Below are 27,439 nucleotides of genomic sequence, written 5' to 3' on the forward strand. Positions count from 1 at the left end.
ATTTCAGATCTCTGAATGATGCGACTCCATTCAGTCAATGATACACACACACACACACACACACACACACACACACACACACACACACACAGTGGATAGTGGATAGTGTCCCATTTGGCAACACTGGTGACATCATCAACATAATCAATTCAGTTGCTTGTCTGCAAGGCGTGTATTATTACACTGACACATGATCAGATGACCACACTGACCGGACATGAATAGAAATCAAAGACAGTACATTTTTCACTGGTTTACAGCCTTCGTTGCTTCAAATAGCATACAGTCTAAATGCTAAATATATAATGCACAATATATTCACTACAGGTCACAATTTTGGAGACACTCGACTGAAATGTCTCTCGTGATTTTAAAAACCTTTCGATCCGAAGGTGTGTGATTAAATGTCTGAAATCGGTGCTGTAGACAAAAAATATCATCGTGACAACATTTTCATTTCCTTCATTAGAAAACTAACATTTTATTTACAAAACAACATTTTTTTAAACGGACGTCTTTGAGCGAAATATTCCGAAAAGCAACCAAGAAGAGTCCAACTTTTTCTCACAAAATTATAATACTGATATTACAGAAGACTGAAGTTTCCAAATAAGCACTCTAAAAACCACATTATTTTATATTAAAAAAGAAAAAGTATTCAGATAAACTTTAATAAATTGTGTCATTTTATAGTGATTGAAAAAAAAAAAAATTACACAGGGAGCAGCAGTTTGTTTTTATGTATTGCAAGGCATATCAGAATCTCAAGGTGCAGCAATATGCTATTTTTAATCCTGTCCAATCCAGTTTAATCATTTTCGCCGATTTGATTATTCTGGATCAGAGTCACGTTTTCCACCTGTTTCGAAGCGCAGTGTTTATCCGTGATACTTTTTTTGTAACTGAGGTTGAATTTGCGCGTGTGTTGTCCATCGTTTGCACACGTTGAGCTATACGATCTGTGCGCTGCCTGATGCACACACTGTAGGTACTAGCAGCCAGCAGTGGGGTCACATTGGTTTGGCACAGGCAGTACAGTCAGTGTTTTGTGACCCAGATATTAATCAGATGACATCCCAATGTAGTGTGAGAATGTAGTGTGTGTGTGCATAAGGAAAAGAGAGAGGGTAAGAATAAAGCACGACTGCCCATAATTACAGCCTGATCTCATTGCTATGCCATTGTAAACTTTTAACAGCACGGTAACACTAATGCATATCTCAAGGACCGAGTGGCCTTATTACCCAGGCGGATATTGGCTGTGTTTTACTGTATTAAATATCACTGTTAGATAGTGGTCAGAGATTCAGTGTGCATTTACAAATGGGAAAAGTTGCAGTTTCTATTCAGGTGTTTGATTTCTGCTCTGTCCGCCATGTTGAAATTGGCCCAGCGGTCCTATCAGCTTTAAACAGTCTATGTACCTTTTTTGCAGACAAACAGCTGCCTTCGTCCAAATCCTTCTATTTGCACTCACTTCCACAGCAATCTCCTCTATTGACAAAAGATGAGTATTTCCCCTCAAGTCACATATTTAGAAACAGGCTTTTTAGCCTGCTACAGTGAGGTACACAAAAGCTATTACACTGGAGAGACAAAAAACCCCTTGAAAGAACGAGCCATTTTAAGTGGAGTGATGGCCTAAACAATTAAGAAGAGGAGCGTTCCATGAAAGAAAAGAAAGAAAACGTCAAAGACCTTTCTGCTTATTCCTCTTCTCTATGTCAAGTTGAAATTTTCTTCTCTATCTCTCGCTCTCTTTTGCTCCTTTCTTCCTCTTGGAGGGCTGCCTGTAATGGACCTAATCTTGTGCCGTTTGTCCGAGCCACAGGAGTTTTGTCAATAACAATCAGCGTTCAGAAGGAGTAATTAAGGCCGAGGCTTTTCATTAGGCCAAAGGGAGGGGGCTGTCTCCGGGGACGACCGCCGCAATTAGAAACGCAGGCACGCGTCGCTGGGTAATTTCAGTGAAGGGGAAGGAAGAAGGGATGGAAAAAAGAGGAAAGGGGGGGGGGGGAACCTGCGGACTTTCTTTAGATTGGAGAGGGACACTGCTGCTCTTTTGAAAGAGCGGGAGAGAGGCGGGCTAATGGCATAATAAGCAGACATGGTCCCAGACTGAACACAGGAGGATTTTTTGGGGAAAAGAAAGTAAAAAAGAAAAGAGCGGACAGAGGGCGGCTGAAAGGATGAGTGGGAAAGAGAACGGGCAGACAAAGAGCACTTAAAGGAAAAAAACAGTGTAAGTGATGTGAATTAGACGTGATTAATTAAGTAAATAATGAGGCTGACGAGGGTTGTAAGTGTGAGCCGGCGTCCCTTTAATGAGGACAAAGCAGGAGAGGTGGCGTTTAATTTGCCTTGTCATTTTAATCAATTTCATTCAGCCTTAACGCCACTGCAAAATGGCTTTTTTACTGCCAAACATGTAATACCTTCTCCACATTCACGAGTCTTATTGAAAAATGAGTTGTCACAGCTGCACATGCTGCTTTTGCCTCTTTATCACCAAGACGGTATTGTTAAAAGCGCGTGATCTAAAGCCTGAGAGTGAATAGCAGCTGAACTGCAGGCATTTAAACTCTCCAGAAGTCATACCTGAGCATATTCGATATACTATAGAGTACGATATGCGCTTTTATACCCAAACATCACTCTGCCTGCGAGTAAAGGCATGATACATGTTGTATATCCAAACCTAGAATAAACTTTTTATTGTTCCATATTTCATGTGCTTTATCTCGTTCTACACCTTCCTGAACTGAGCCACCACCGTTTCTATAAACCAGTAAAGTTTAATACCGAGCTGAAAAAAAAGGTCAAAGGAAATATAATCTGGCAATAAGTCGCAGTGTTTTTGCCTAATTATTGATGTAGGATGGTGTCTCCTAGCATGTGTTATCGCATTGAGCGAAGAATACCTTGTCATGAAGTTCAACAGAAATTTCTTCTCATTCTTTATTTCCCCCGCTTCTCCCTCTTTCCTAGCTTCATTTAGCTTTCTTTTTCGGTTCACTTCATCCCAACCCTCCAGCTCCCTACAGACAAAGACTCCACTGGCCTTACCTTTTCAACACAAAGGTGGACGGCCAATCCATCTCCTGTCACCTATTCATCCACTGTAAAGCCCTTCTGAACCTGCATGTTGAGATAGTTACATCAGTCAAAGCAAAGCCCCAAATTAACGTCATCTCTGATCGCCATCCATCCACGACCTCCACCATCTTGATCCCCCCATTGTCCCAAACACCTTGTTCAGACCACCAATCAAACACCGTACGTCTTCTACTTCTAATTTCCTACTCACTTGAACACAAGTATAGGATGAAAACTAAACCATATCAACTGGCTCACTCTTTCTTCTCTGCAGTAATAGAGCTTGACAGTAAGCCTGTAAAAGTCAGTTTAGATTTTGATGAGAAATACCTGCCATTTTACTGTAATTTACTTACTCGACCCAAGTCTGCCCCACACCATGCCCTGGCACAGGTCCTGAAAAGCCATAAAAGAAATTGAGACAGATAAATATTGAGAAGATAAAACTCTTTGCTTTAAATCTTTTTTTTTCACCCCAGTTATTTTTATGGCTAATAAAATAACACTTAATATGAAACCAGATCAACTGAAAATGCTGGAGATTTAAAAAAAAAAGCTCCCGTGTATTTACCTTTTTTCCTCTTTGTTCTTTTTTTTTTTTTTTTTGACTGGATATTAAACATGGCTTCAATGTTTCCTTCATTCTTATGTAGGTCCCCCTGTATCTCAGGCTATACACAGGTGTTTGGGAACAAAACAGCTTTACCCTGTAAAAAAAAAAATTAATATTGAGATCAAATCTTGAGCTCTGTTGTTTTATTGAACATGCATTGAGTACACTTTGGGTGTTCATGCATAGCCAGTGGATTTGAAAGGATTCATGTCTTTTAGCAGAGCTGCAGTTGGTGAGTCCACGGGTGTAACAGGTAAACTGGAGCAAGCTGGACATCCTAAGGGACTCACAGGACTTCCTGCTGTGCTGATAAATTGTGTCAGTCTGGCAGCCAGGACACAGGCTCCATTTACCAACAGTGAAACACAAGATGCATTCAACAATAAAGAGCAGATGCAAAACAATAGAAAATGCAATTTTTCATGCAACGTTTCAGTCCGGTGTTGCAGAAAGAATCCTTGAAGGCCACAAAGATGGGAAGTGACTTTGAACTTTCCACTTCACTTAACTCATGTTACAATTAGATTTTTTTTTTACAGTTACATTTATATGGCACTGTTCTAGACACTCAAAGCTCTTTACATAGTAAAGGGGGAGGGAGGGAATCTCCTCAACCACCACTAGTGTGTAGCATCCACCTGGATGATGCGCCGGCACCCATAGCGCGCCAGAACCCCCACCACACACCAGCTATTAGTAGAGAGGAGAGGGGAGAGTGATGTAGCCAATTCAGAGCTGGGGATTATTGGGGAGCCATGATAGAGAAGGGCCAATGGGGGAATTTCGCCAGGACACCAGGGTTATATACCCCTGTCATCCAGGAAGACAAATCCAAGGCAGTGCTGAAGACTACGCCATTTTTGTAGATATCTCACAGAATATTAGGTAGAGTACACTGGATTAAGCCGGTCTCTGAAAACTGGAAATGATCAAACTAATCTGGGCTCAGATGCGTTGAAAGCACCTACCAATCCTCGCAAGCGAAGAAGCACATCGGAAACATATTTGATTACAACTGTTTTGTTTTTCACGTCAACGAAAGGGAAAACAGGAAGAGGAGCAGTCCGACTTCATCACACTAATATTCACACCTTTATTTACTCCAAACCCAAAGAGATCTGTGGAATTTGCATACTGATTTGTATAACCCAGATAAGAGGTGGAATTTCTAATTATTTAATATATCTAGGGACCTTCCACTCGATCTGCGCAATAATGTTAACATAATTGCCCGAGTTGGGAATGGGAAATGGAGGGAAGCAGAGGAAACGATGGTAGTGTATAGCGATGCTATTTCTACTTGGAGAAATAGAGCCAAAGCTGAAGGAATGAAATGTAAACATGGTGCTATCAACTGAACAGATCATCTTACACCTTAGGTTAAAAATTCTGGAATCCAAATAGTAAATTCAGTTTGGAGTATGATCATGTGTGAAACTTGTATTCATTTATATTTTGAGCTTCTTTCTTTCTTCTCTTTTTTTTTTTTTGCAGGTTTTGAATATAACATGCAGCCTTAACTGTGTAAAAACTCAAGATTTACACGGTGACCACATTCAGTTCCTATACAGGTTTTTAGGAAGATATTCAAAGCACGCCCAGGCTAAACCGGCGTGCTATTGTAGGTGTGCTTTCGTATCATTCCCCCATTTATAGCGGACTGTTATTCTGCATTCAGAGTTCTCCCTCGCCATTACCCATACACATCCTAATTGAAATGCCTCCCTCTAGTTAAATGTACCTACATGGACACACGTAGAATGGGATCGTATATCAAGCACTCTAGCTATTGTTAGTCATACAATACAGCAGAAACAGCTCTTTTATTGTGTACCAATGAAACCCCTATTCATTTGTATCAAGCGCTGAAGTGCTTGACTTGAATAATGTATCAGTGCAGTAGACACACTATATGTAAATAGTTGGGGGGGGGGGGGGGGGGGGGATGGGTTGCCACAATGGGAGCAGGTTGAGATTTGGTGGAACATAATGTAATGTGCTTAGTGTGGTGCATGCAAGTCAGGGTCTGGTTACTGTTGGGTGGAGGGGTTTGGAGAGCGCAAAGGGATTTCAGGACACTTTTGCTACGTATTCTGCTCTCTTCTGCACACAAAGATATTCAAATGACGTGAAAAACTTTCATCGTCTTTTCTGATGTCAATGCAGTGTCTAGATCCTGTTCAGAGTGAATGTCTTTTTGAAGATGCAGTACAAACAATTCTCTTATTTGTACACAAGCTGTTAAACTTAAGATGTACGTTTAGCCGACAAATCAGAGCGGACCGGGATTAAACGAATGCAGATCAATAACAGTGTGCTTTTGATTCGTGTCAAATCATTCTTGTCCAGTAAAGGACATCTGTGGTAGGTCAGTGGGTTTGTTCTAGTGTGTCGTTTGATTTGGCCTTTCTGCTTACCCCCATGTTCTTCTGCCATCTCTTATGACCGAATCAATTTAGTGAAGAAAATAAGAGATCATTCTACAGATTTATGTATGAATTATGAATGATGAACAATACCTGACTTGATGAATATATTGATGTAATGTCTGAATAGATACATCCCAGCGCCATAATACACACAATACATTTCCCCAGAACTGTTCTACATTAAGCTTGTATTTATGGGATCTTCAAGAAAGGCAGGTATAAAAGGAGACAGGACTGATATCACTTTATGTCGTCTTCTGCTCAGGTAACATCGAGTACAGCTGCCCAGCCACCAACGAGTGCGAGATCACGAAGCGAAGACGCAAGTCCTGTCAAGCCTGCCGCTTCATGAAGTGTCTGAAAGTCGGCATGCTGAAGGAAGGTAATGAGCTTCTTAGACATTTCTACGTGGAAATCATGTTCGAGTTTTTTTTTTTTAAATTTTTTTTTTTATTCTTTTTTTTACTGTCCATCTGACAGACTTTTTCCTGATTAACTCGTGTACAGTCATCTTGAGTCGAATGTTTTAGTCCAGCACAATTTCATACCAACATGATACAGTAAGTGTGTCATATGACCGTGGTCCGAACATACTATTAGAACATTTTGGAATCCCGAATCAGAGTAAACAGTGATACCAGGGATGGTATCTTTGTTGTCCGTCTGACATTAAATGAAGCTTAAAGTTATCCCTTTCACAGCTTTACCCTCTCTCTAGTAGCAAAGTATCTAATTTTCACTTAATAATACAACATGCTGGCATTTAACACAGCTGTTGTGAGAGTTATTTTGCCGACACGGAACAAGACAGATCTGATTCTGGTGTAAAAAGAAAAAAAAAAAATGGTAGTTGGCTGATTTGCCAATGGGTTAATGCCAGGCCAGAACGGAGTTTAAGAGCCCTGTTGGCATGGCCCAGCTGTCCGCCCCCTATGTCCCTGCCACAGAGCAGTAAATAATGCGCCTGTTGGACACAGAGACAGAAATATGCTGAATAGGTCGATCCCTGCATCTGACTAATAGAAGTGTAACAGTATTCCGACTGGAAGGGCTTCGGCGCGGTCCCTGAGCACACACTCCAGCCGCTCTCAGCTCTCCCCGGCATATTGATCCGCTAAATGTTTTCCGAACATCTCGGCTCCCTTCCTGTGGATGCTTTTTTAAAGTCATGCCACTTGGGAATTCAGTGACAATTAAACATGCTGGTCATGGATTTTTTTTTTTTTTTTAAATCTTGGACAGTTTTCTCTCTTCCTCCAGTTCATCTCTCTGGAGGGCCTGTGTTAGCTAGTTCTGCCTGAAGAGCAACGTGTATTTAAAAAAAAAAAAGAAAGAAAAAGAAAAAAGTAGAATTTCTTTAGAATGGAAAACAGAAGAGAATATTAATGCAGATATTATACACAGGTTCAGTTCTATATTTTGCATATTTATGTATTAAGTCTTGGCTTTAATGGAATGCAAGAGGAATGTTATATAATGTGCTTCACAACACAGTCACATATATGTAGGCAATATTCCACGCATACAATGAGAACAGGTGAATAGAATATCCGTTGTGGTGGTGTAATACACCCAATCCATCCATTTAGTGTCTGTAAATGGCTCTTCCTCAAAGCAGCAGAGAGCAATCTATATGGACCTAAGTGAGGTAACGAAATCTCTCAACTGCATGTTGCGATAGAGGGAGGGAGAGCGAGAGAGAGAGCGAGAGAGAGCGAATGAGGGAGTAATCGCATTACTAGCTGATGAAAAATTAATGGAAATATATTATCTAGAGGAATAAGAGACTAGAAAATAGGGAGAGATGGTCATAAATGAATCACCAGTGTCAGTGCAAAAAATGAAGCTTAGCTTAAACAAGAGCCAGTCAACTACACGGCCATAGTCATGTACCACACATGACAGCAGGCGGCCGGTGGAAATGGAACGACGAGCAGACATTTCTCTCAGCGGACGCGCTGGCAGCGGATAATGCACTGAGAGAAAATCATAAAGAATTCACATAATTCTTAGACGATGAAATTACGATTGTAGAAGTGATTGAAATTGTATTCTTCCCCTTGCACATTTCATTCTCTCTTTCTCGTATATTTAACAGCTGTTATAATTTAGAATTGGTGGTGCTCCTTTGCATATGAATGAACAAGTGAACAAACATATGACATCAACCTGAATCATCTCTGTTGTTTAGACTATTTTTGCCACTGGGGTATTTCTCACTAAGAGTAGTCTATAAATGCACCCCGAACAGTACTACGGACAGTTTACTGCTTGCAGGACCTAGATGTCTAAAAGTGTCAGACGTTACCACATGAGCTAATAGAAGCTTGTTTAGGTGGGTGATTTATACAGGATAGACGCTCTGCCAGAGAACAGTGCCGTATGGAGAACACAGCACACCTTCTCTAATTCACAGCACACCTTCTCTGATTCTCAAATCTTCCTCTAGTCCTCCATTATTTCGAAAAGGTCACATCTCCTGTCCTTATTCATTCTGCTTGCAGATACCTACATCCTTCTTCAATGTGACTCCAATACTGTCCTCAGCATACCCCTTATTACTTATGAACGAGTAACTTGTAGCACTTAACACGAAGCTCTTAAGCTCCATCCATGCCAGTGCCAAGTCAGCCGGCGCGTACCCACACTCTCACCTTCACCTATAATTTCCAAACACTATCAAAATAAGTAAATACAATTTGCAAATGAATATGAAGACGTGAAAGGCATCTTACTGTGCATTTGGTATCTCTCCTCGATGCAAGGTCGTGCGTCTGTCTTCCTGCCTACGCTACGTGAGCGCGAAATCAATCAGGCGTTTCAAGGAGACAAGAACAAAACAGAGACCTGTGTCCATCTCTCTGAAACACTTCCTGTCGCTTGGTAACTGCTGAGGAGAAGGCTGCGTCCAGTCTGGGCTCTTTTAGAAGGTTAGAAGTGGAAAGGTCATGCAGTGAATGGATACCATCAAGCCTAATTATAACTATACAGCTTGTAGAAAGTGCAGCATAGACCATAAACTTCCAATGGTACTTAATCGTTCTTGCACTGTCTATAAGCTTCTGAGATTCCAGGGAGTGTCCTGTAAATTTATGAGAGATTTCAATTTACATGCACTGTTGATCTTCTGTTTGCATTCGATCATTAAACTTTTTTTTTGATTTTTTATATCGCCATGTAATCGCATGATGTAACGATAATTGGTTGCGTGTCGGTGCGTGGTCAGACAGCGTAACGCAGCGGCTGTTCTTAGAGATATGCAACAGAAGTCGGCTTGAAACTCCTGTGAAATTGCTTCATTTCCTCCCGTCTGTATAAAAGAGGAAGTGATCAATAGATCTACTCAAATGTCAAGGACTACAGTTTTTTCCCCCCCTTCTGATCAATGGAAGAGGATCAGAGCTGAGATGATAGGAAAAGATACTATTGAGAGATTACACTGATGTAATCCAATGGCTACAGTCCTTTAACTGACTAGCAGATCCATACATGTCTCTTATCCATACATGCAGTTTGATATTTGAAGTAGAAAATGCTGTAAATGCTTAAAAATAAATAAATAAATAAATAAATAAATAAGGCAAAAGGGAATGTACATGTAGGTGGAATTTTAGTTAAACATGTGCAGGCAAATAAATTCTATAAATAAATCCAAACTAGTGATATTTGGCCGAAACCAGAAATTCTGGATGCACTCAATTTCGAAAACCAATAATCGCCTAAAAGAAAAACAAACAACCAAAAACTTGTTTTAAAAGAGCTGCCTTTTTATATAGTTGTATAATTATTATGCTTTTTTAATAATTTTCATGTATTTGAATGAATATCAATGAATATCAGTTGAAAAAAAAAAAAAAGTACGAGGCAATGAAATTACAAGCACTTTTATTAAAAGTCAAAATTAACAATAACAAAACTACAATAAAACAATTTAAATAAATGTTTTTTTTTTGGCCTATGAAATCCAGTATTCTCCACAACAGAGAATGGCTGGTCATCTAAGGCGATTATTTTATTATTTTATTTTCCATTATCTTCTCAATTCTGCCATGTGCTTTGGCACTGTTTGCAAATTTCTTTGCCTTTTCATATACTGTGGCAGCAGATGGTGTCGGCATGCTAGTTTGGGTAATTTTAAGCTTTTTTTGCTCTTCTGTACTCTGCATATTGAATTGGATGCTGTGCTTTCAGGTGGTGTATCAGACCTGTCGTCGAAAAGTGCTTCGGCGATGTGCCCCCTCTTGAAACCTCAGCTGAGCAAAGACTACAAATTGCTATTGTGACGTCCTTATCAGAAACTTTAAAATAGTTCCACATCGCCGACACGATCGCTCTTTGCTTGGTAGCGCAGTGATGACATTAGCTCACGCGTTGATTTAAGTGATTTGAGATGGGGCACGGGGCAACATGAAAACGTTTTATTTTCAGCTGAAAATGTTCGACGGCCGAAATCCCTGCTCGTCAATAATCCAAACTGTTAGCGAAAAGGATACATACACAGGATAAAAGCTAATGCTAAGTGATGCACATACAGAGTTTAAGGAAACCAAGCACTTATGTGGGGATAGTCTTCCCCAGCCACATGGTGACCCCTGGCTGAGAAACGGGCAGGTCTGTTTGATGATCTCAGAGATACACTGACACCAGAGCAGCGTCCTGAATGTCTGTGGCTAGTGCTTAAGATGACTCCCCAATACCGCAAATCTCCCAGGACACAGATACTGGATTCAGCAGCTATTCTAAGAGTTAAAGAAGATGTATGCTGGAGAATCCTCAGTGTCCAGCATACTTGGGAGATCTGCAAAGAGGGCTTGCCTAATCCAGTGGACCAGGATCTAAAAGGACTCATGAGAACTGCATGGTATATAGTAGCATTAATGCTCTAACCAGTCCTCCTGAGGATTAAGAAGAGCACTCGGTTCATCATAAACTCAATCTATGGTAAGGCAGGCATGGGTGGCTAATTTGCAGTTTCCGGTGGTGATTGGCCCGGACCTGCACATGGCAAACTGCCAGCAGATGTAATCACTCGTCCATCACGGGAGCACTGATCTGACAAGGGTCAGTAAGCACAGAAAATATAAGCATTTTGCTGGACTTAACTGACCTCCATTTTAGAGGTATCTGCTTTGGGGGCTGAAGCAAACCTTCTCTTGTGTGTGTATGGCTGTGGCAGCAATTTAAGTACAGCGGAGCTTGCATACTTTTCTGAGGGGTACAAACGGAAGCTATCACCATAGTGACGCCCATAATAAAGACTAGGAGGTGTTGTTCCTTTACCGACTTTTTTTTAACATTGTGGGTGTTGTCCAGGACTGGACTGCCTTAACCTTCTGTTCATTCATAACTCCCCCCTTGCAGCTCACCACTTATTGTGGAATAAGAACATTTTCAGCCTTTACATAGAGATGATTCTTAATTAGACAGCATAGTGCATTTACATTTATTCATTCAGCAGACGCTTTTATCCAAAGCGACTTACAAATGAGGAAATACAAGCAAAGCGAAATATCAAAAGAAAAGCAAAGTGCGCAGAGTAGAGGTGTAAGAGCCAGAGTAAGTTTTTTTTTAAGGATGATGTGGGGTTGGCGTTTTAGGGGTTAGTTAGGTGTTCATGGAAGAGGCGGGTCTTTAGCTGTTTTTTGAAGTTAGTGACAGATTCTGCAGATTGAGGTTGGAAGTTCATTCCACCACTGAGGGACAGATAGTGTGAAGGTTCTGGATAGGGATCTTGAGCCATGCTGAGTAGGCATTAGTAATTGAAATAGGAATAGTAATTGTCTGATGTTTGGATGGATCTCCTATCATAGCCGTATTTATAAGTTACCATATCCATTTATAAGTTTACAAACTCATTCCTGAGTGAAAGTGAAAAAAATATCCCGCTCCCATGACATTTTTGTTGTGTCCTTCAGGTCACATGCACACCTTCAGTCCCAACCTAATGCCTTGCGCACCTATTATGCTTTCTTAATAATGCATCTCCTATTCATATCTGTACTTGCATTAGTTTAGAAAACATTACCTATTCGTTCCGAATAATGTATACGTATTCTGTTACATCCCTAGATCAGACAGAAATTGCATTTCCTAACTGCTTAAATTGTGCCAGTATGTAGTCTGAATGAAATGGGGCGATCTATTTGCAGAAGATTTCCAGTACCCTCAGTAGTTCCTTCCCCCCAGTGTAAAGAGGTGTAGGAGTCTGTCAACTGTCTGGCTGCCAGTTCCTCTGAAGTTGGCCTGTTCCTCAGCCTAACAGGTGAGAGGATTACAGCAGGCGATAACACATGTTTTCCAGCAGAGAGGGTTGGGAGGGAGCCGGCAGGGCGGCCCACTTCTTCACGAGGCCTTAAACATTGTATATCATCTCTACTGGAAGACAGACAAATGAACGACTGCCCAACCACATGTGAAAGCATCTCTGCATGATTCACATACGCTCGTCCATGCCCTGGATAGATGAAATACAGACACTCTTAACTTCAGTAGAGAATAATCAAGAAATACATGCAGGAATTCAGAGAGCAGCAAAATTGTGCTGTGTGGTGTGATAGCCACTGTTCCAAATGGTTCAGTTGTGGTTTTGTGGTTCTTATTTGCGCATGCCTGTGAGTGCTGCTAAGCCACAGGGTGTCAGTTTTCTCATTTCGGGATTCAAATGGGTGCTCAAGAGTGGTCTTCAATGGGTACTTGAGGTCACCGGTAGGCCATGACCTCATTCACCCAGCTGGTGGATGGTACATCATCTGTATTTGCCGGTGTGGCCTTTTTCAGTTTTAAAATGCTTGTTTCATTCCAAGCTAATGGAAAAAAAAGTAGAAAGTTAAATTCCTGTCATCACATGCATTGGCATAAGCATTTGAATGAATTTGTGATGCATTTGTGCGTCACAGTTTGTGATTCTGAAGGATTCCAGGCTGGCAGGTTGTTAACTTGTTAACCAGACCTGTTAGATGTAAATGTGAGCAGTCATCCCGGATGGAAATGTTTTCAAACATCTGAAGCACTGGCAGAAGAACACACCCACAGTATGGTGAAAAGCCACCCTAGTGCCACCTAACCAACTCGAGTATGGCGAACCTGCTGCATCTTACATCTTTCAGGATTCAGTGGTTATTCTTTCAGCCTGTCCGTTACCTCCAGTTCCTTCTCATCATCACTCATGAGAATGAATGCCACGACATGCTTGCAGGCATCAGGAGCTGCCAGTCAGGGGCCATGTAAAATAGTGCTGACGAGGGGGTTAGTGGCGGCAACCATGAAAGGCAGGGTTTGTTTGGCCCTGGGACATGGCCCTGTGCTTTTCCCAGCTAAAAACAAGTCCGCCTAAGCTCCTCTTGGCACTGCCAACCATCCCAGCCATGCTGACACTTTCCCCTCTCCCAAGGGACAGGCACCCAGAACAGGTGATAGACCCAAAAATAAGGTTCCCCACCAACCCTCACTGGCCTTCTCGGTCCGGCCCACAAAAAGTGAGTGGGGACAGGCCCTTTTGTAGGGGCCGTACTTGGAGAGGGATTATTATTGTTTTTGTAAGAAAGAGGAGCCTGGGGTCAGCTGGCCCTTGTCCGGCCCCAAGCACGGGGATAATCCCCATGCAAATGCCAAACGCTTTGGCCCTGAGCCCTTCTTCTCTCCACTGGCACCCCGCTTGCTTTGAAGAACTGACACCCAAGAGCCAAGCACTATCTGCTCTGCACCAGCAGCAGCGGTCAGAGCTGTACAACACACACACACACACACACACACACGTATACATGCACGTGTTTGTTGATTAAGCTTACAGCTGCTGTGTCTGTAGTCTCATCTGAGCGAAGCAATGCTTGAAGAACAAGAAAAGAGTGTGACATGCTCAATTCCTCATTTGCATTTCAGCATGTCATCAATGACCTGGCTGTCTGCACTGTTTTTAGGTAGTGATAACTACTGGGAATTGGCTAAAGACACATTGTGGCATTGCAGTGGTAATCTTTGGTGTCAAGAGTGTTTACCTCATCACTTCCTCTATTGCATTACTCTTGAATGATGACTTTCCGAATTAGTTTTCTGCCACAGATTTTTTTCCCCCCACTACATGTATAGTGGACTTTATAAACTTTGTAAGATTCGGTCCTGAGAAATAATCAATTAAACCTGGTGTTCAGTATTAACCAGCTGTATTAATCGTATTAATTATAGTCACTTATTGATACTCTATGAAGTTGTTAAGTTTATCAATTATATTTACAGTACTGTGCAAAAGTTTTAGGGACCCTGTTTTATTTTTTTTTAGTACAAACTTTTTATTTTTTATTTTATGACTTCCACATTATCGAGTCAAATGCAAAAAACATTTTAGTTTTCTAGCACAAAATTAAATGTTACAGAAAAATGTTTGTATGTCATTAAAGAAAGCAGCGTATTACGTAAGAGACACTTTTCAGACAAAAAAAAAAACATAATGAAGGCTGCTGGGTTTTTCTGCAGAAATAAGAAGCAAGTGCGACGGTCAGAGTCTCCAGAAGAACCGTGGCTGGTTCTGCAAGATGCTCGATAAACCTTACAGCTCATTTCCTTATAAAACTGCACTAATTCCACCTGAGACTGCTATTTTTATTTTCATTTTTATTTTGTTGTCACACCAAATATTAACTTTGTTTCATTTTTTTTTTACTCTTTTTACGATATATATATATATATATATATATATATATATATATATATATATATATATTAAATGTATAAACATTTAATTTCATTATTTTGAAGGCATCTTTGCTCTACAGCATTTCTTTGCATGTGTGTAAAACTTTTGCACAGTACTGTATAAATTTTTCTGTTTTTTTATTTTTTATTTTGCCAAACTCAAAATGGAGTATTGATAGTCAAGTGCCCATTGCCTTTACCTTCTATCACATCAAAGAAGTATCAGTGAGATCATGATAGTCCTATGATAAGCCACTAATTTTCCATTATAGAACTCTCTCTCTCTCTCTCTCTCTCTCTCTCTCTCTCTCTCTCTCTCTCTCTCTCTCTCTCTCTGTGTATTGCTCTCTTTCACTCACTCTCTCACCCTGACCCTCTCTGAGTGTAAGAGAGACTGGCTAGTGCCAAGCTTTAATTCCTGTCAGCATCTGTTAATTATGGCAGGCACTGTTCTAATTAAAACAGGCACCCACGTACCTCGGAATCTTCACACCAGCTTCGCCATGGCCGACACTAACATGTGACATAGAGCTGAACGTGGAATGTTTCAGACTGCTGGACTCACATTGGGCCACATGCTCAACAAGACGTTCCAGGGAACATGAAGATAAAGCGCAAAAAAGATGTTACTTCAGTGCTTTGACAGATCACCTAAGTGCATCATGTATGTAGGTTAGGTATAAAAAGCTTACAAATCGGATTTACTCTAGCACGAGCGCAGCGTGTTAGATGTTAGATGGTGATGTCATGAATAGTGTAATCATCTACTTTGTAAATTGTCATTTACTCTCTGCTGCATTGCTCATCTTCACGATTATTATAGTGAAATTAAAGTTTGAGTTAGGAGAAATGAGATTTTTTTTTTTTTTTTTTTTTTTTTTACTGCGATTTAGCAACCGTCAAATGATTTCCCAGTGTTTGCTATGAAGGGAGGGACCATAGGGACCAGTGGGTAATTAGGTTAGTGGGTTGTCAGTGTCAGGAAATTGAAAGACAATCCTAATCAGATTTCTGTTTCTAGGGAATCAAATCATTTATATAAGTAGCAGAAATCAGCTCGTTCCTGTGGTAAAACAATAATACAGTTTGTTTCAGCTGTCCTTTGTTGCGTATGTGATTATTTTAAGTGAAATTGGCCCTCAAAGGGAAATTAAACGATTGCTGAATATCAGGCCACGTTGGAAAACGTCTAGGATGCAATTTTACAGCGACTCTAGAGGTTAACTGTACATTTGCTATGGATTTCACTGGTAGTGTAATAGAGTCAAACATTTTATCTTCTCTCTCTCTCTCTCTCTCTCTCTCTCTCTCTCTCTCTCTCTCTCTCCTCCAGCTCTATTTCTCCCACCCGTCCTCATCCGAGGTCGTTCTCTGAAATGTTCCTGCTTATTGTGTTGATTTTTTTTTTTTTTTTTTTTTTTTTTTCAAGGCAATGGCGGGATGACATTAGCATAATTTTCAGTAGTAACACTCCAGTCTCATTTCCCATAGCTCTGCGATTCTAATACGATGAAATCATTTAGCAAGTGCTCCCCCCCTTCGACACCTCAAGTAGTTGGACATGCTTCAAACCAGTGAGCTTGCTTTAACCGGGCGTTTAAACTCATTTAAACATTACTGATTTTATTTTCATTCGAAGCATTTGTAATTTTTGACTTTCGGATTATTAATTCATCTGAAATAAATAGAGCTGATTTTATATATATATATATATATATATATATATATATATATATATATATATATATATATATATATATATATAACAGTATGCATTCACACAAACGACAGAGATATGGTTTTGCATGGTGTGAAATATAAAACTGTATTAACATTCTTATCAAATAATTGACTAATAAATAACAGATGTTGTGATGAGCATTGTGGCATTTACTGCACTACATTAGCTCTGAAGTGACTCCAGTAGGGAAGCAGGGGAAATGCACTGATAAGCTTCTACGCTCATCCTGCTAGAGTTAGTTAAATAAAAACCAGGCTGATTTATTAGACCGTTTGTGTGTGTGTGTGCGCGCGCGCGTGTGTGTGTGTGTGTGTATACAGCACAGCATAGTAATGTGTGCTCGGGTGTATAGGTGCTAGCCGAGCTGTATGTATATGAAATGAGTAAGTGTCTCAGCTCCGTGGTTAGCATGCTCAGCGGCTCTGCAGAAAAGCTAAATAATTAGAAGGCCGGTCTGTGAGATCATTGACCTTCGTTTAAATATTCATGTGTTTGTTGTGCAGTGGACAGTGGAGCAGAAGCAGCAGACTGCTCTCACATATGGAGCACTGCCACTCCTGTGACACAATCTACCAAAACAAGCACCAGCCTGCCTCTGCACACTGCCTCTGCCTTCCTCCGTCTCTCCCTCTCTCTCTCTCTCTCTCTCTCTCTCTCTCTCTCTCTCGCCCTGTCACACACACACGGGTCAGGGTTGTTTGCGTGTGTTTCTTGTACTTCTGCTTTCTCTGTCTTCCTTTGGTTTTAAGTGACCGTTAAGGAGATGAAATGATTTATTTACACTCTGATCGTGTTACCTAAGAGCATTTTAAGTGTGTGTGTGTGTGTGAGTGTGTGTGTGCGCAGAGAGCATTCTGGATTCACAAACTGTTGCATCACGTAAATTGTCTCTAGATTTCTTGCAAAAAGGATTAAGATGAAGTTATTTTCAATTAAATTGTCAGTCTTTTATTCATACATTTATTCATGAATTTAGACTGGTAATGTAACATTTTATTGCCGCAATCATCATGCATACAGTTTTGTGCTTTGTAGACGTTCTGAGTGAATTCGTTTGTGGGTAGGAAAGACGGAGTGTGTCGTGTGTGTGTGTGTGTGTGTGTGTGCACCGATCAGCCATAATATTGTGCGAGTCCAAAACCGCTCTGACTCATCGAGGCATGGACTCCACAAGACCTCTGAAGGTGTGCTGTGGTATCTGGTACCAAGACATTAGCAGCAGATCCTTTAAGTCCTGTAGGTTGCGAGGTGGGACCTTCATGGATCCCACATCCCAGAGATGCTAGATCACATTGAAGTTTGGGGATTTTAAGAGGCCGCTGCCATTATGGGCAGTAGCCCTTTGCATTGAAGGGGTGTACTTGGTGTGCAACAATGTTTAGATAGGTGGTACATGCCAAAGTAACACCCACATGAATGCTAGGACCCAAGCTTTCGCTTCGGACTCACATCAATGAGCCTTAGGTTCACCGGTTGTCCTTCCTTGGTCCACTTTTAGAAGGTATTAACCACTGCATACCGGGAATACCCCACAAGACCTGCTGTTTTGGAGATGCTCTAACCCAGTCGTCTGTTGGTCTAGCCGTCACAATTTGACCCCTGTCAAAGGCGCTCAGATCCTTACACTGCCCATTTTTTCTGCTTCCAACATATCAACTTTGAGAATTGACTGTTCACTTGCTGCCTAAAATATTCCACCTCTTGACAGGTGCCATTGTACTGAGATAATCAATGTTATTCACTTCACCTGTCAGTGGTTTTAATGTTATGGCAGATCGGTGTATAACCCGCTGTTCTGTGGTTATCCAGGTGTTCGTCTTGATCGTGTCCGAGGAGGCAGGCAAAAGTATAAGAGGAGGATTGACACAGAGAACAGCGCCTACCTGGGCCTCACCCTACCACCTCCAGCAAAGAAACCATGTAGGATTTCTCTCTCAAACACACACACACATGTTTTGGTCCTTATAAAGTGCTAAATATGTGTACACACACACACACACCAGATTTTCACCTGAATAAAGAATAAATGTAAAATGTCTCATATACACACACAGTTCACACTCCATTACACAGACCTGGTAATACTGAAAAATGCACTTTTTTTTCTTCACAAAAGCACAACGCAGCCATGGAAGTAGGTGTTATTTTTCTGTTTGACTGCCTCTTTTCTCATCAGGGAAAGCTCACAAGCTCAAACATTGTTCCATATTTACAAGTCTCCTGAATCAATACTCAGTTGTTGTCGCTGGGGTTTTTTTGTTTTTTTTGTTTGTGCTTGTTTTTTTTGTTTTTTTTTTCATTCTCTTTGTGCTGCCTGGATTGGATTTAAACTAATGACCTGTTGAGACTTCTGCAGCGCAATATAGAAATCTTCACACTAATATACTATTAACGCAATATTTTCATTTTAAATCAATAACTTCATTTCCATTTATTGACCTGACATGAATATTTACAGTCCAGCTTGTGGCATAATTACCACGAACACACACGATGGCAGTATAGTTCATAAAATGTCCAGGTACATGGTCATGTTTTGAAGTGTTCTTTCACATGAGGTGATTATGTATCCTGACTTTTTTAAGGATTAGTTGGATCGATAGCTAATCGGAATATCCATCTGTGCCTTTGCTACTCTTCTTCCTCAGTGACAAAGATCGTGTCCCACCTGCTGGTAGCAGAGCCAGAGAAGATCTATGCCATGCCAGATCCCACCATGCCCGAGAGTGACATCAAGGCACTCACCACGCTGTGTGATCTCGCCGACCGCGAGCTGGTCGTCATCATCGGCTGGGCCAAGCATATCCCAGGTGAGTTCACATTAGCTGTGTTCACACGCTGACAAATAAGTCTGCTAAGAGTTTGACTGATAGTTGAATCAGAATTTTAAAACCGTAGTCAGAGGTCAATTCAAATAAACTGTCTGCTCAATTAAAAGAGACGGATCAGCAGTTTAAATAGAAGAACTATCGCCATGTAACCTCCTACTTCTTCACCTTTGTATATAACCTGGAACATTCTAGAGCATTCGTCACGTTCATGTTACGGATGTGGCTGCGTATGCAGCTAATATTTTGATGCACAGTGCAGCACGGTACTTACACTCCTCCTCAGCATCTCTTCAGTTAGACGTGTGATTTGACGTGTGTTTTTGCTGACATTATTAAAAACCTTTAAACTTCAAAATCCAAGCAACTTGACATTATCTCTGGCAACCAAGCTTCTTGTTGTTACATTGGTTCAGAAGATTACTGTGTTTCGATTTTAGAGAGTTTAGTTTAGAGACTTTTCGTTGGCATTCTAGTCCTATACAAGTATACAGTAGAACAAAATAGCATTCTCCATGGCCTCAGTACGATGTTACAGAGGGCACCGGCAGCAGTGTGCACAATCGACAATATATAGTGCAAAACTTGAGGAAAGCAAAGTAGCAGTACAATAGACAAAACGATAAATACAATAAATACAAACAGAACAATAAATACAGTGGGACAATACAATAAATACAACACGGGACATTGTGGTGGCACAATCATCACTAGCAGCATAGAAGTCCCTGAGTTATAGTAATAAGTTGACAGTGCTGTAAATGGTAATACCAATTCCTAATAAGGAACTAATTTGTTTGGATTACATGTAAACAGTCGGTGTGTGTCTATCGCATGCAGTTCAACTGCAAGAAGAACTTTTGTTTCATTGCTTGTTTTAGTTAGTTACATAGATGTATATGAATAGCATTTAGACCTTGTGCATTTTAAAATAACCTATGAAAATGATTCCTTATGGCTGACTACTAAAGAATTTCAAGAGGCTTTTATTTTTTAGTCAAGAATGACACAAGAAAAGACTGTTCGGATGCATAAATGCAGCTATGTGTGAAGATGGTGCCATTTTGGGATCTGGAGAGGGGAAAAAAAACGAAAAACATTTCAAAACAAACATTTTAGCACCGAGGACAGCAATAAATGCCGCTTTCCATAGTGAAAAATGTCAGCTTTTTTTCTAATGTTAGCTCGCTTTGACTGGGGATCAACTTTTACCCTTGGCTAGTTGTTCCATCTAATATTAGGTGTTGTGACATAATTGTATATTTCGTTATGTCACTATCATGTGAACCACGTGAACAAATTTGCTGCCAACACCGGCAGCTAAGAATGATTAGGTATTAGTGTGTTAGCTAGAAAGGCATGTACCACCAAGCATGATTTTTGGTCGAGCAATCTCCCATTCATTCTAGCTGCGTATTATGGAATCAAATTTAATTGAAGCACTGTGTCATCCCGACCGAATCAGTTTTTTCTTTTCTTTCTGAAAGTCAGAGATTAGCAGTGTAGCTTGTAATGGTGACATAATGACGATAGAATGAATTACATTGAATTTGTGTGAAGTTACTATGCTCCAATATTTCTTATACCACGTTTTATGTTTCAGCACCTGTCCACATTGCCCAAGACCATTTCAATATGGAGGGCATATCTCCTGGAATACAGGCTCTGTTACCATTTATATATGCTGGCTATGTATATAGTTCATATCAGAAACCATGATAATTCTGTGTGTGAGGTTTTAACATTTCGGTCATAAAAATAAAAAATGTGAAACTGACCAACAAAAAGACCTAATATACAGCTCGGTTAAGTTTTTTGGGGGAAGATGGTAATCAGAAGCTCAGTGAAATGTTATCTAGTAAGAAGATTAAGAAGACTTTGATCCCCATTCCGTCATGCTCACACACACACACACACGCAAAGTGCAGTGCTGTGTCAGCGCAGAAAGAATTTAGCAAGAAGCTTAGCCACAGCTAGATCACTAATGACCCAATAACACAGTCCCCTCCTCCTGCTATACACATCATTCCACATATTCTCGCTTTCATACACACCATCCTGTCTCAGGGTGAGCAGTTGATGGCGTATATATATATATATATATATATATATATATATATATATATATATATATATATATATATATATATATATGTGTGTGTGTGTGTGTTTATGTTTATATATATATATATATATATATATATATATATATATATATATATATATATATATATATACACATACACACACAGTGCCCTTCACTAATATTGGCACCCTTGGTAAATATAAGCGAAGAAGGCTGTGAAAAATTGTCAATTTAATTGGAAAAAATCACAAAAATTCTCAATATCTAATATATTTCCTAAGTATCAAACAATTGCAAACACAACACAGGTTTATCCAAAAAAAAATATCTTTGTTAAATATAGGTGTGGAACAATTATTGGCACCCCTATGAATTAATATTAGAAAAATATATTTGAAGTATATTCCCATTGATTTTTTTTTTTTTTTTTTTTGTACACCTGGGTGACTAGGAACAGGAAATTGTTCAACCATGGCTTCCTGTTTCACAGGGGTATAAATATGAGGTAACACATAGGCCGGGTTCCCTTAGTCATTCATAACAATGGGTAAGTCGAAGGAATATAGCTGTGATGTGCAGTTGTTGAGCTTCACAAAATGGGAAGTGGCTATAAGAAAATAGCATGAGCATTGAAAATGTCCATTTCCATCATCGGGGCAATAATTAAGACGTTCCAGTCAACTGGAAATGTTATGAAGGAACCTGGAATTGGACGTGTGTCTATATCGTCCTAACACACTGTGAAGAGGATGGTTTGAGTGGCCAAAAATGTCCAAGGATCACAGCTGGATAATTGCAGAAGTTAGTTGAGTCTTGGGGTCAGAAAGTCTCCAAAACTACAATCTGAAGTCACCTACATCACCACAAGTTCTTTGGAAGGGTTTCAAGAAAAAAAGCCTCTACTCTCGTCCAAAAACAAACTCAAGCATCTTCAGTTTGCCAGACACTACTGGAACTTCAAATGGGATCGGGTTCTATGGTCAGATTAAACCAAAATAGAGCTTTTTGGCAATAAATGCCAGAGGTGGTTTTGGCGCACACAGAGAGGTAGCCATATGGAAAAGTACCTCATGCCCACGGTTAATTTGTTGGCTCTTTAATGTTTCGGTTCTGTTTTTCTGCCAGGGAACCTGGACAGTTTGTTAGGATACATGGCATCATGGACTCTATCAAATATCCACAGATATTAAATGAAAACCTGACTGCCTCTGCCAGAAAGCTTCAAATGGGAATAGAAAACCTGTGGGGTGAACTGAAGAGGAGAGTCCACCAGCATGGACCTTGAAATTTGAAGGATGTGGAGAGATTCTGTATGGAGGAATGGTCTCAGATCCCTTGCCATGTATTCTGCAACCTCCTCAGGCATTATAGGTGAAGGCTCAGAGCTGTTATCTTGGCAAAGGGAGGTAGCACAAAGTATTGACTAAAATGGTGCCAATAATTGTTGCACACTCATATTTCACAAAGAGACTTTTTATTGGATAAACCTGTGCTGTGTTTGTGAATTTTTTTATATTAGTGGAAGGGGTGTGTGTGTGTGTGTGTGTACGACAAACACACACACACCCTAACCTTAACTCAAGCATCTTAGTGTAAGTCTCAGTTTTCGCATGATTCACAGGAAGTGAACCTCACACTGATACACAGGTTTTGGTATTGATACCTAGCTCACTGGATTTTCTTGTTCAAATTTCCTATATCTATATCTCCAATAAATACTTATTTTTACATTGACTTCAGTATTCAGTATGTGAGTGGGAAATGAGCCATATGCAGTTTCTGCTAACCTTAAACCGTTGTACTGTAATATGGTTGCAGTAGTTGGCCAAAATGAAAAGATAGTTAGAGTTAGATTTACATTGTGTTTTCAGTCTTCTCCCCAGTGACATTGTGCTGCACATGGAAACTGATTGAGTTTGCATATCGCTGTTGTATCGCTATGATTCAACCCCAACAGCCCCAACAGCGAGCAGGCAGGTGATAGCTCCTCCCCACTGCGAGGCTACTGATTACATTCTGATAGATTTTCAGCCCTTTGGCAATGGAATTAAAAAAGATTAACAGTTCATTATTAAGTGGGGAACATTGATTAGGATGTTGACAGATGGCCAATGACCAACGTCCAAAGGTAACAATTTATATGTCAAGAAAATTGGCACTTAACTTCCTAGATGGATTTTTCATTGTCCGTTTTGTGAGGATAACATTTGAGAAAGCGGGTGATGAAAAAGTGGCAAATTGCTCTAGAGTAGTCCTATCCAGCACTAATCTCAGAGTGATTGAGAGATACGCTTGGACAACAGCAGTGTGTAATCATCTTCACATATACTGGCTCTGAGAGTTGGTGATCTGCAATATTGCTAATATGACCATTCACTATAACAGTAAACTTATATTGTATAGCGCCACAAATACAAATAACATGAAGCTTTAAAGGTGCGGCCAGTGCAGAGACACAGTTTTATAGCAGCATTATTAATATGGAAAAACCACTTGGAAGAAAATCATCTGATTTTCCATTTCACTACTGTTTGGCATCCACCCAAAATACATGAGTGCATTACAGTTAATTGTACAGATCATGCTGTGATTTTATTTAGTATATTTCCCCATCCCCTTCCTGAAATGACTGGCTACACCACTGGGTCAATGGTATCCGAAACAATTGAAGGTTTGTTTATTTATTTATTTATTTATTTTGCCTAATTCCAGCTAAATTTCTGAGAATTTCTGCTGAAGTGTTTGTCATACCTTAGGGTCTGTAAGCAGGAAGAAAAAAAAAAATAAGTGTGGCACACCACCAACATCCAACCAGTTAGGACAAGGAGGTATCTTCTGAACTCGCCTGTCATTCAGGAGTTCTAGCATAGGGAGTATGTATGCTATGTTTTTGGGGTGTGGCTTTGTAGAAAAGCTGAACTGAAGGTGTGTGTTAGTTTGAATTTAAAATTAGTGGCTTTTTCTAAAATGACTGCCTACATATTTACATACGTTTATACTCTTTCTCTCTTTCTTGACTCTTATATGTTGCACTTCATTATTATATGATTGATCCAATCATTTCTAGATATCATACATAGCTTATGTACAGTGCTCTATGTTTGTCACATTTGTTATATAAATAGGTTTCAAGTTCGCAGTTCTGTCTGTCGGATCATTTAACCATCCTGGATGGCCGCTACGTATCGTCAGTTCTTACCCAATCTGCTGTAAATTGAATTGATAATTAATCCCCGAGTTGAACAGCTCAGCACCAGTTGACCTGGCAGTGTGAGAGTGCACTCTGTAAATAGTTTGAGTGACGTCTGGCATGGCTGTGCTTATTAAGGTCGATGTGTGGGAAATGTTGACAGATGGCTTTTTTACTCCCGAGGTGCTAAAGACCTTTGACATACATATGGTCGTTGCTTGTTCTTCTCCATCTCAAATTTCACAGTGTCCAACTGACAGAAGCATTACTGTAGTTACTTACAGCCTGACACGCTATAAAATGCAGTCTGGTTACCGATTTGGAGAAAGTACAAAGCCAACAGCTGAAAAAAAAAGAAAAGAAAACCACTCTAAGGTACCAGGACGTGGCTCTGCTATGGTGGACATCGTAAGCATGGAAAATGGAAAGTAGTGTCCAATGCTGTTATTGCAAGAACTTATCGTAGTGCCAGTAGTCAGATTTTTGTGGCCAGAGTGCTACACTGACTATTAATGTCATATGCCATGGTTTGGAATAAGGCTTTACACTCCATCTTGTGCAACCCAGTTGCTTCATCACATTAGACAGCTGTTAGTCACCTGCCTCCAAGCCCCAGATTCATAGGGCAGGATTTTTCCACTAGGGAATTCTGGGCTGAGAGAGTCTGCAGAATTGTTTCCCACATGATCTTGCCGCAGCCACATAGTAGCTATTCTTGTCCTGTGATGCCTCTCGTTTTATGAGCGGCATAAGAGTTTTATATGAGCGTACACACTTTTGAACCTTTTTGTTTTTTTTGAACGCTTCATACTTTGTAAATAATTGGAAATTTGGTTCAAATGCATATGAAGCATTCTAGAAAAGGTAGGTTATTTCTAGTAAACTCAGCTAACCATAGTCCTAATATATGAAAGTATTAAAAACGATCACCTCTCAGAGCTTACAGCTATCATATCTCAGCACACACCTCATGGCAGAAGATTACTCCTATCTTACCCCCCCCCCCCCCCCCCCCCCACACACACACACACACCCACCCACCCAAAGCTCGCTGTTTTCTCTTTGCCATTAAATTGTGAAATCTCCTTACTGTGTTGCCGAGGCTGATCCCTCTCAAGCTGTGTAATCTCCTTGTAATGGAGTGTGAATACTGCCGGCCGATAAATCAGCACCTCATCAGCGGCCTTTATTAAATATAGACACCAACAGACAGGCCTTAGTATATTCAATTTACCCACTGACGGAGGCTTTAGCAGCCCAGATCAAGATGGATGGAGCAATCAGGTGTAGGCCCAGGCCTGACGCCCCATGCTTGAGATGCAGCATGCAGGGATGGAGATTTGAAGCGGGGGCGTCCGGGACCATGCAAGGGACATCTGCTGCTCTGGGCGGGGTTACACTCAGAGAAAGGGCAAGATCTATTTTAGTTGTGTTAGCGCTGTCAAAGCAGACTTTGTTTATGTTCATTGGTGTGGGGGGGGGGGGGGGGGGTGGTCTGTGAATGTATGTACATATTCCTCCTGCAGAAACCTTCACAAAATAAAAAACACTTCACTCTCATTCACCAGTCATTTAAATCTACTCGTTTGACTAAAGTTTTCATGCAAAGCAACTTACAACCGAGACAGGATAAAACTGAGCAGTTGAGGGTTAAGAGTCTTGCTCAAGGACCCAATGATGGCAGCTAGACAATGCTGGGATTTGAACTCACCATAGTTTAATACACTAACCATCCTAATCTGGGTGTGAGGTGGGAATACACTTTGGACGGGACTCCAGTTCATCACAGGGTACCATGCACAAATACATTCACACACTCATTCGCGCCCTGGGGCAATTTAGAGTCCAACTTTTAGAGGTGGGAGGAACCTGGTGAACCCACAGGAAACCCATATGTATAAAGAACATGCAAAACTCCTCTCAGTAATCCAAGCCCAGGATCGAACCCTGGACCCTAGGACTTTGTAAAATAAGCTTAACTTGAATTCATATTCAATTTAATTCCATTTTAATTTTTTTGTATTTTTTAGTCAGAACTAAACATCAACACGTTGCATTGGGTCTTTTTTTGGCCAGACCTTTTACGCAGTAGTCAATAGGACATGGCTACTCATTAACAAGTGAATCTGCTCGGCAGCAGAGATAAATGAAGTGTAATTACATGACTGATTAAGGCTCGTCTCTTCCCTGTCACAGAGCTAAACAGAGATATATAATGTCCAGTGAAGGCAGTGGCTCTCTGGGGAGGACTAAGTAGCAGTGGAGTCAGGTCAGAAGGTCAGAAACAGCAGATTAAGACAAGGGGATTACTGTATTTAACATTACGAAACTTCATATCGTTCACACTCCACTGGCCAAATGACCCATCATCCTGGCATGCGCTCGTGTCTAATGGGCTTCTTATCATTTAAAGCACTGATACTGTAGATCTCAGCTTGAAGAGGCTTTCTGTTTTAATTTATTCTGTTCCAACAGATCTGTATGCCAAAGCTAAATATGAAATTTGCACAATGCCTTGTTTTGTTTTATCACCGAGCTCGGTGAAAGCCAAGAGTTTTGAACATAACGTCTTTCCTTTACACATTATGCATTTTAGTGATCAGATTGAAAATCATTTTGAAGCTGTTCTTATAGTACTTTAAAATCTTAGCCTCGGGTTTAATGTGTAGCATTTAATATGGGTCGAAAAAGCAATTTGACCAAATCTAGTGTGTGTCTAGCTCTGAACAGTGTCATGCCAAATTATTTCTCTCAAGCTCCATTAATGA

At 40.4% G+C, this 27,439-nt stretch overlaps 1 protein-coding gene across 7 annotated transcripts in view; it reads left to right on the top strand.

The window, feature by feature from the left end:
• esrrb (estrogen-related receptor beta) overlaps window positions 1-27,439 on the top strand; it is a 61,154-nt gene that overhangs the window by 22,766 nt on the left and 10,949 nt on the right. For all 7 annotated transcript variants that reach the window (XM_017475322.3, XM_017475324.3, XM_017475327.3 and 4 more), the window contains 3 exons: window positions 6,404-6,520; window positions 18,377-18,487; window positions 19,216-19,377. In XM_017475322.3, the coding sequence (XP_017330811.1) occupies window positions 6,404-6,520; window positions 18,377-18,487; window positions 19,216-19,377 (390 nt within the window). The remainder of the gene's footprint in view (window positions 1-6,403; window positions 6,521-18,376; window positions 18,488-19,215; window positions 19,378-27,439) is intronic.

The sequence above is a fragment of the Ictalurus punctatus genome, chromosome 9, assembly GCF_001660625.3.
Source record: "Ictalurus punctatus breed USDA103 chromosome 9, Coco_2.0, whole genome shotgun sequence".
Taxonomy (NCBI): domain Eukaryota; kingdom Metazoa; phylum Chordata; class Actinopteri; order Siluriformes; family Ictaluridae; genus Ictalurus; species Ictalurus punctatus.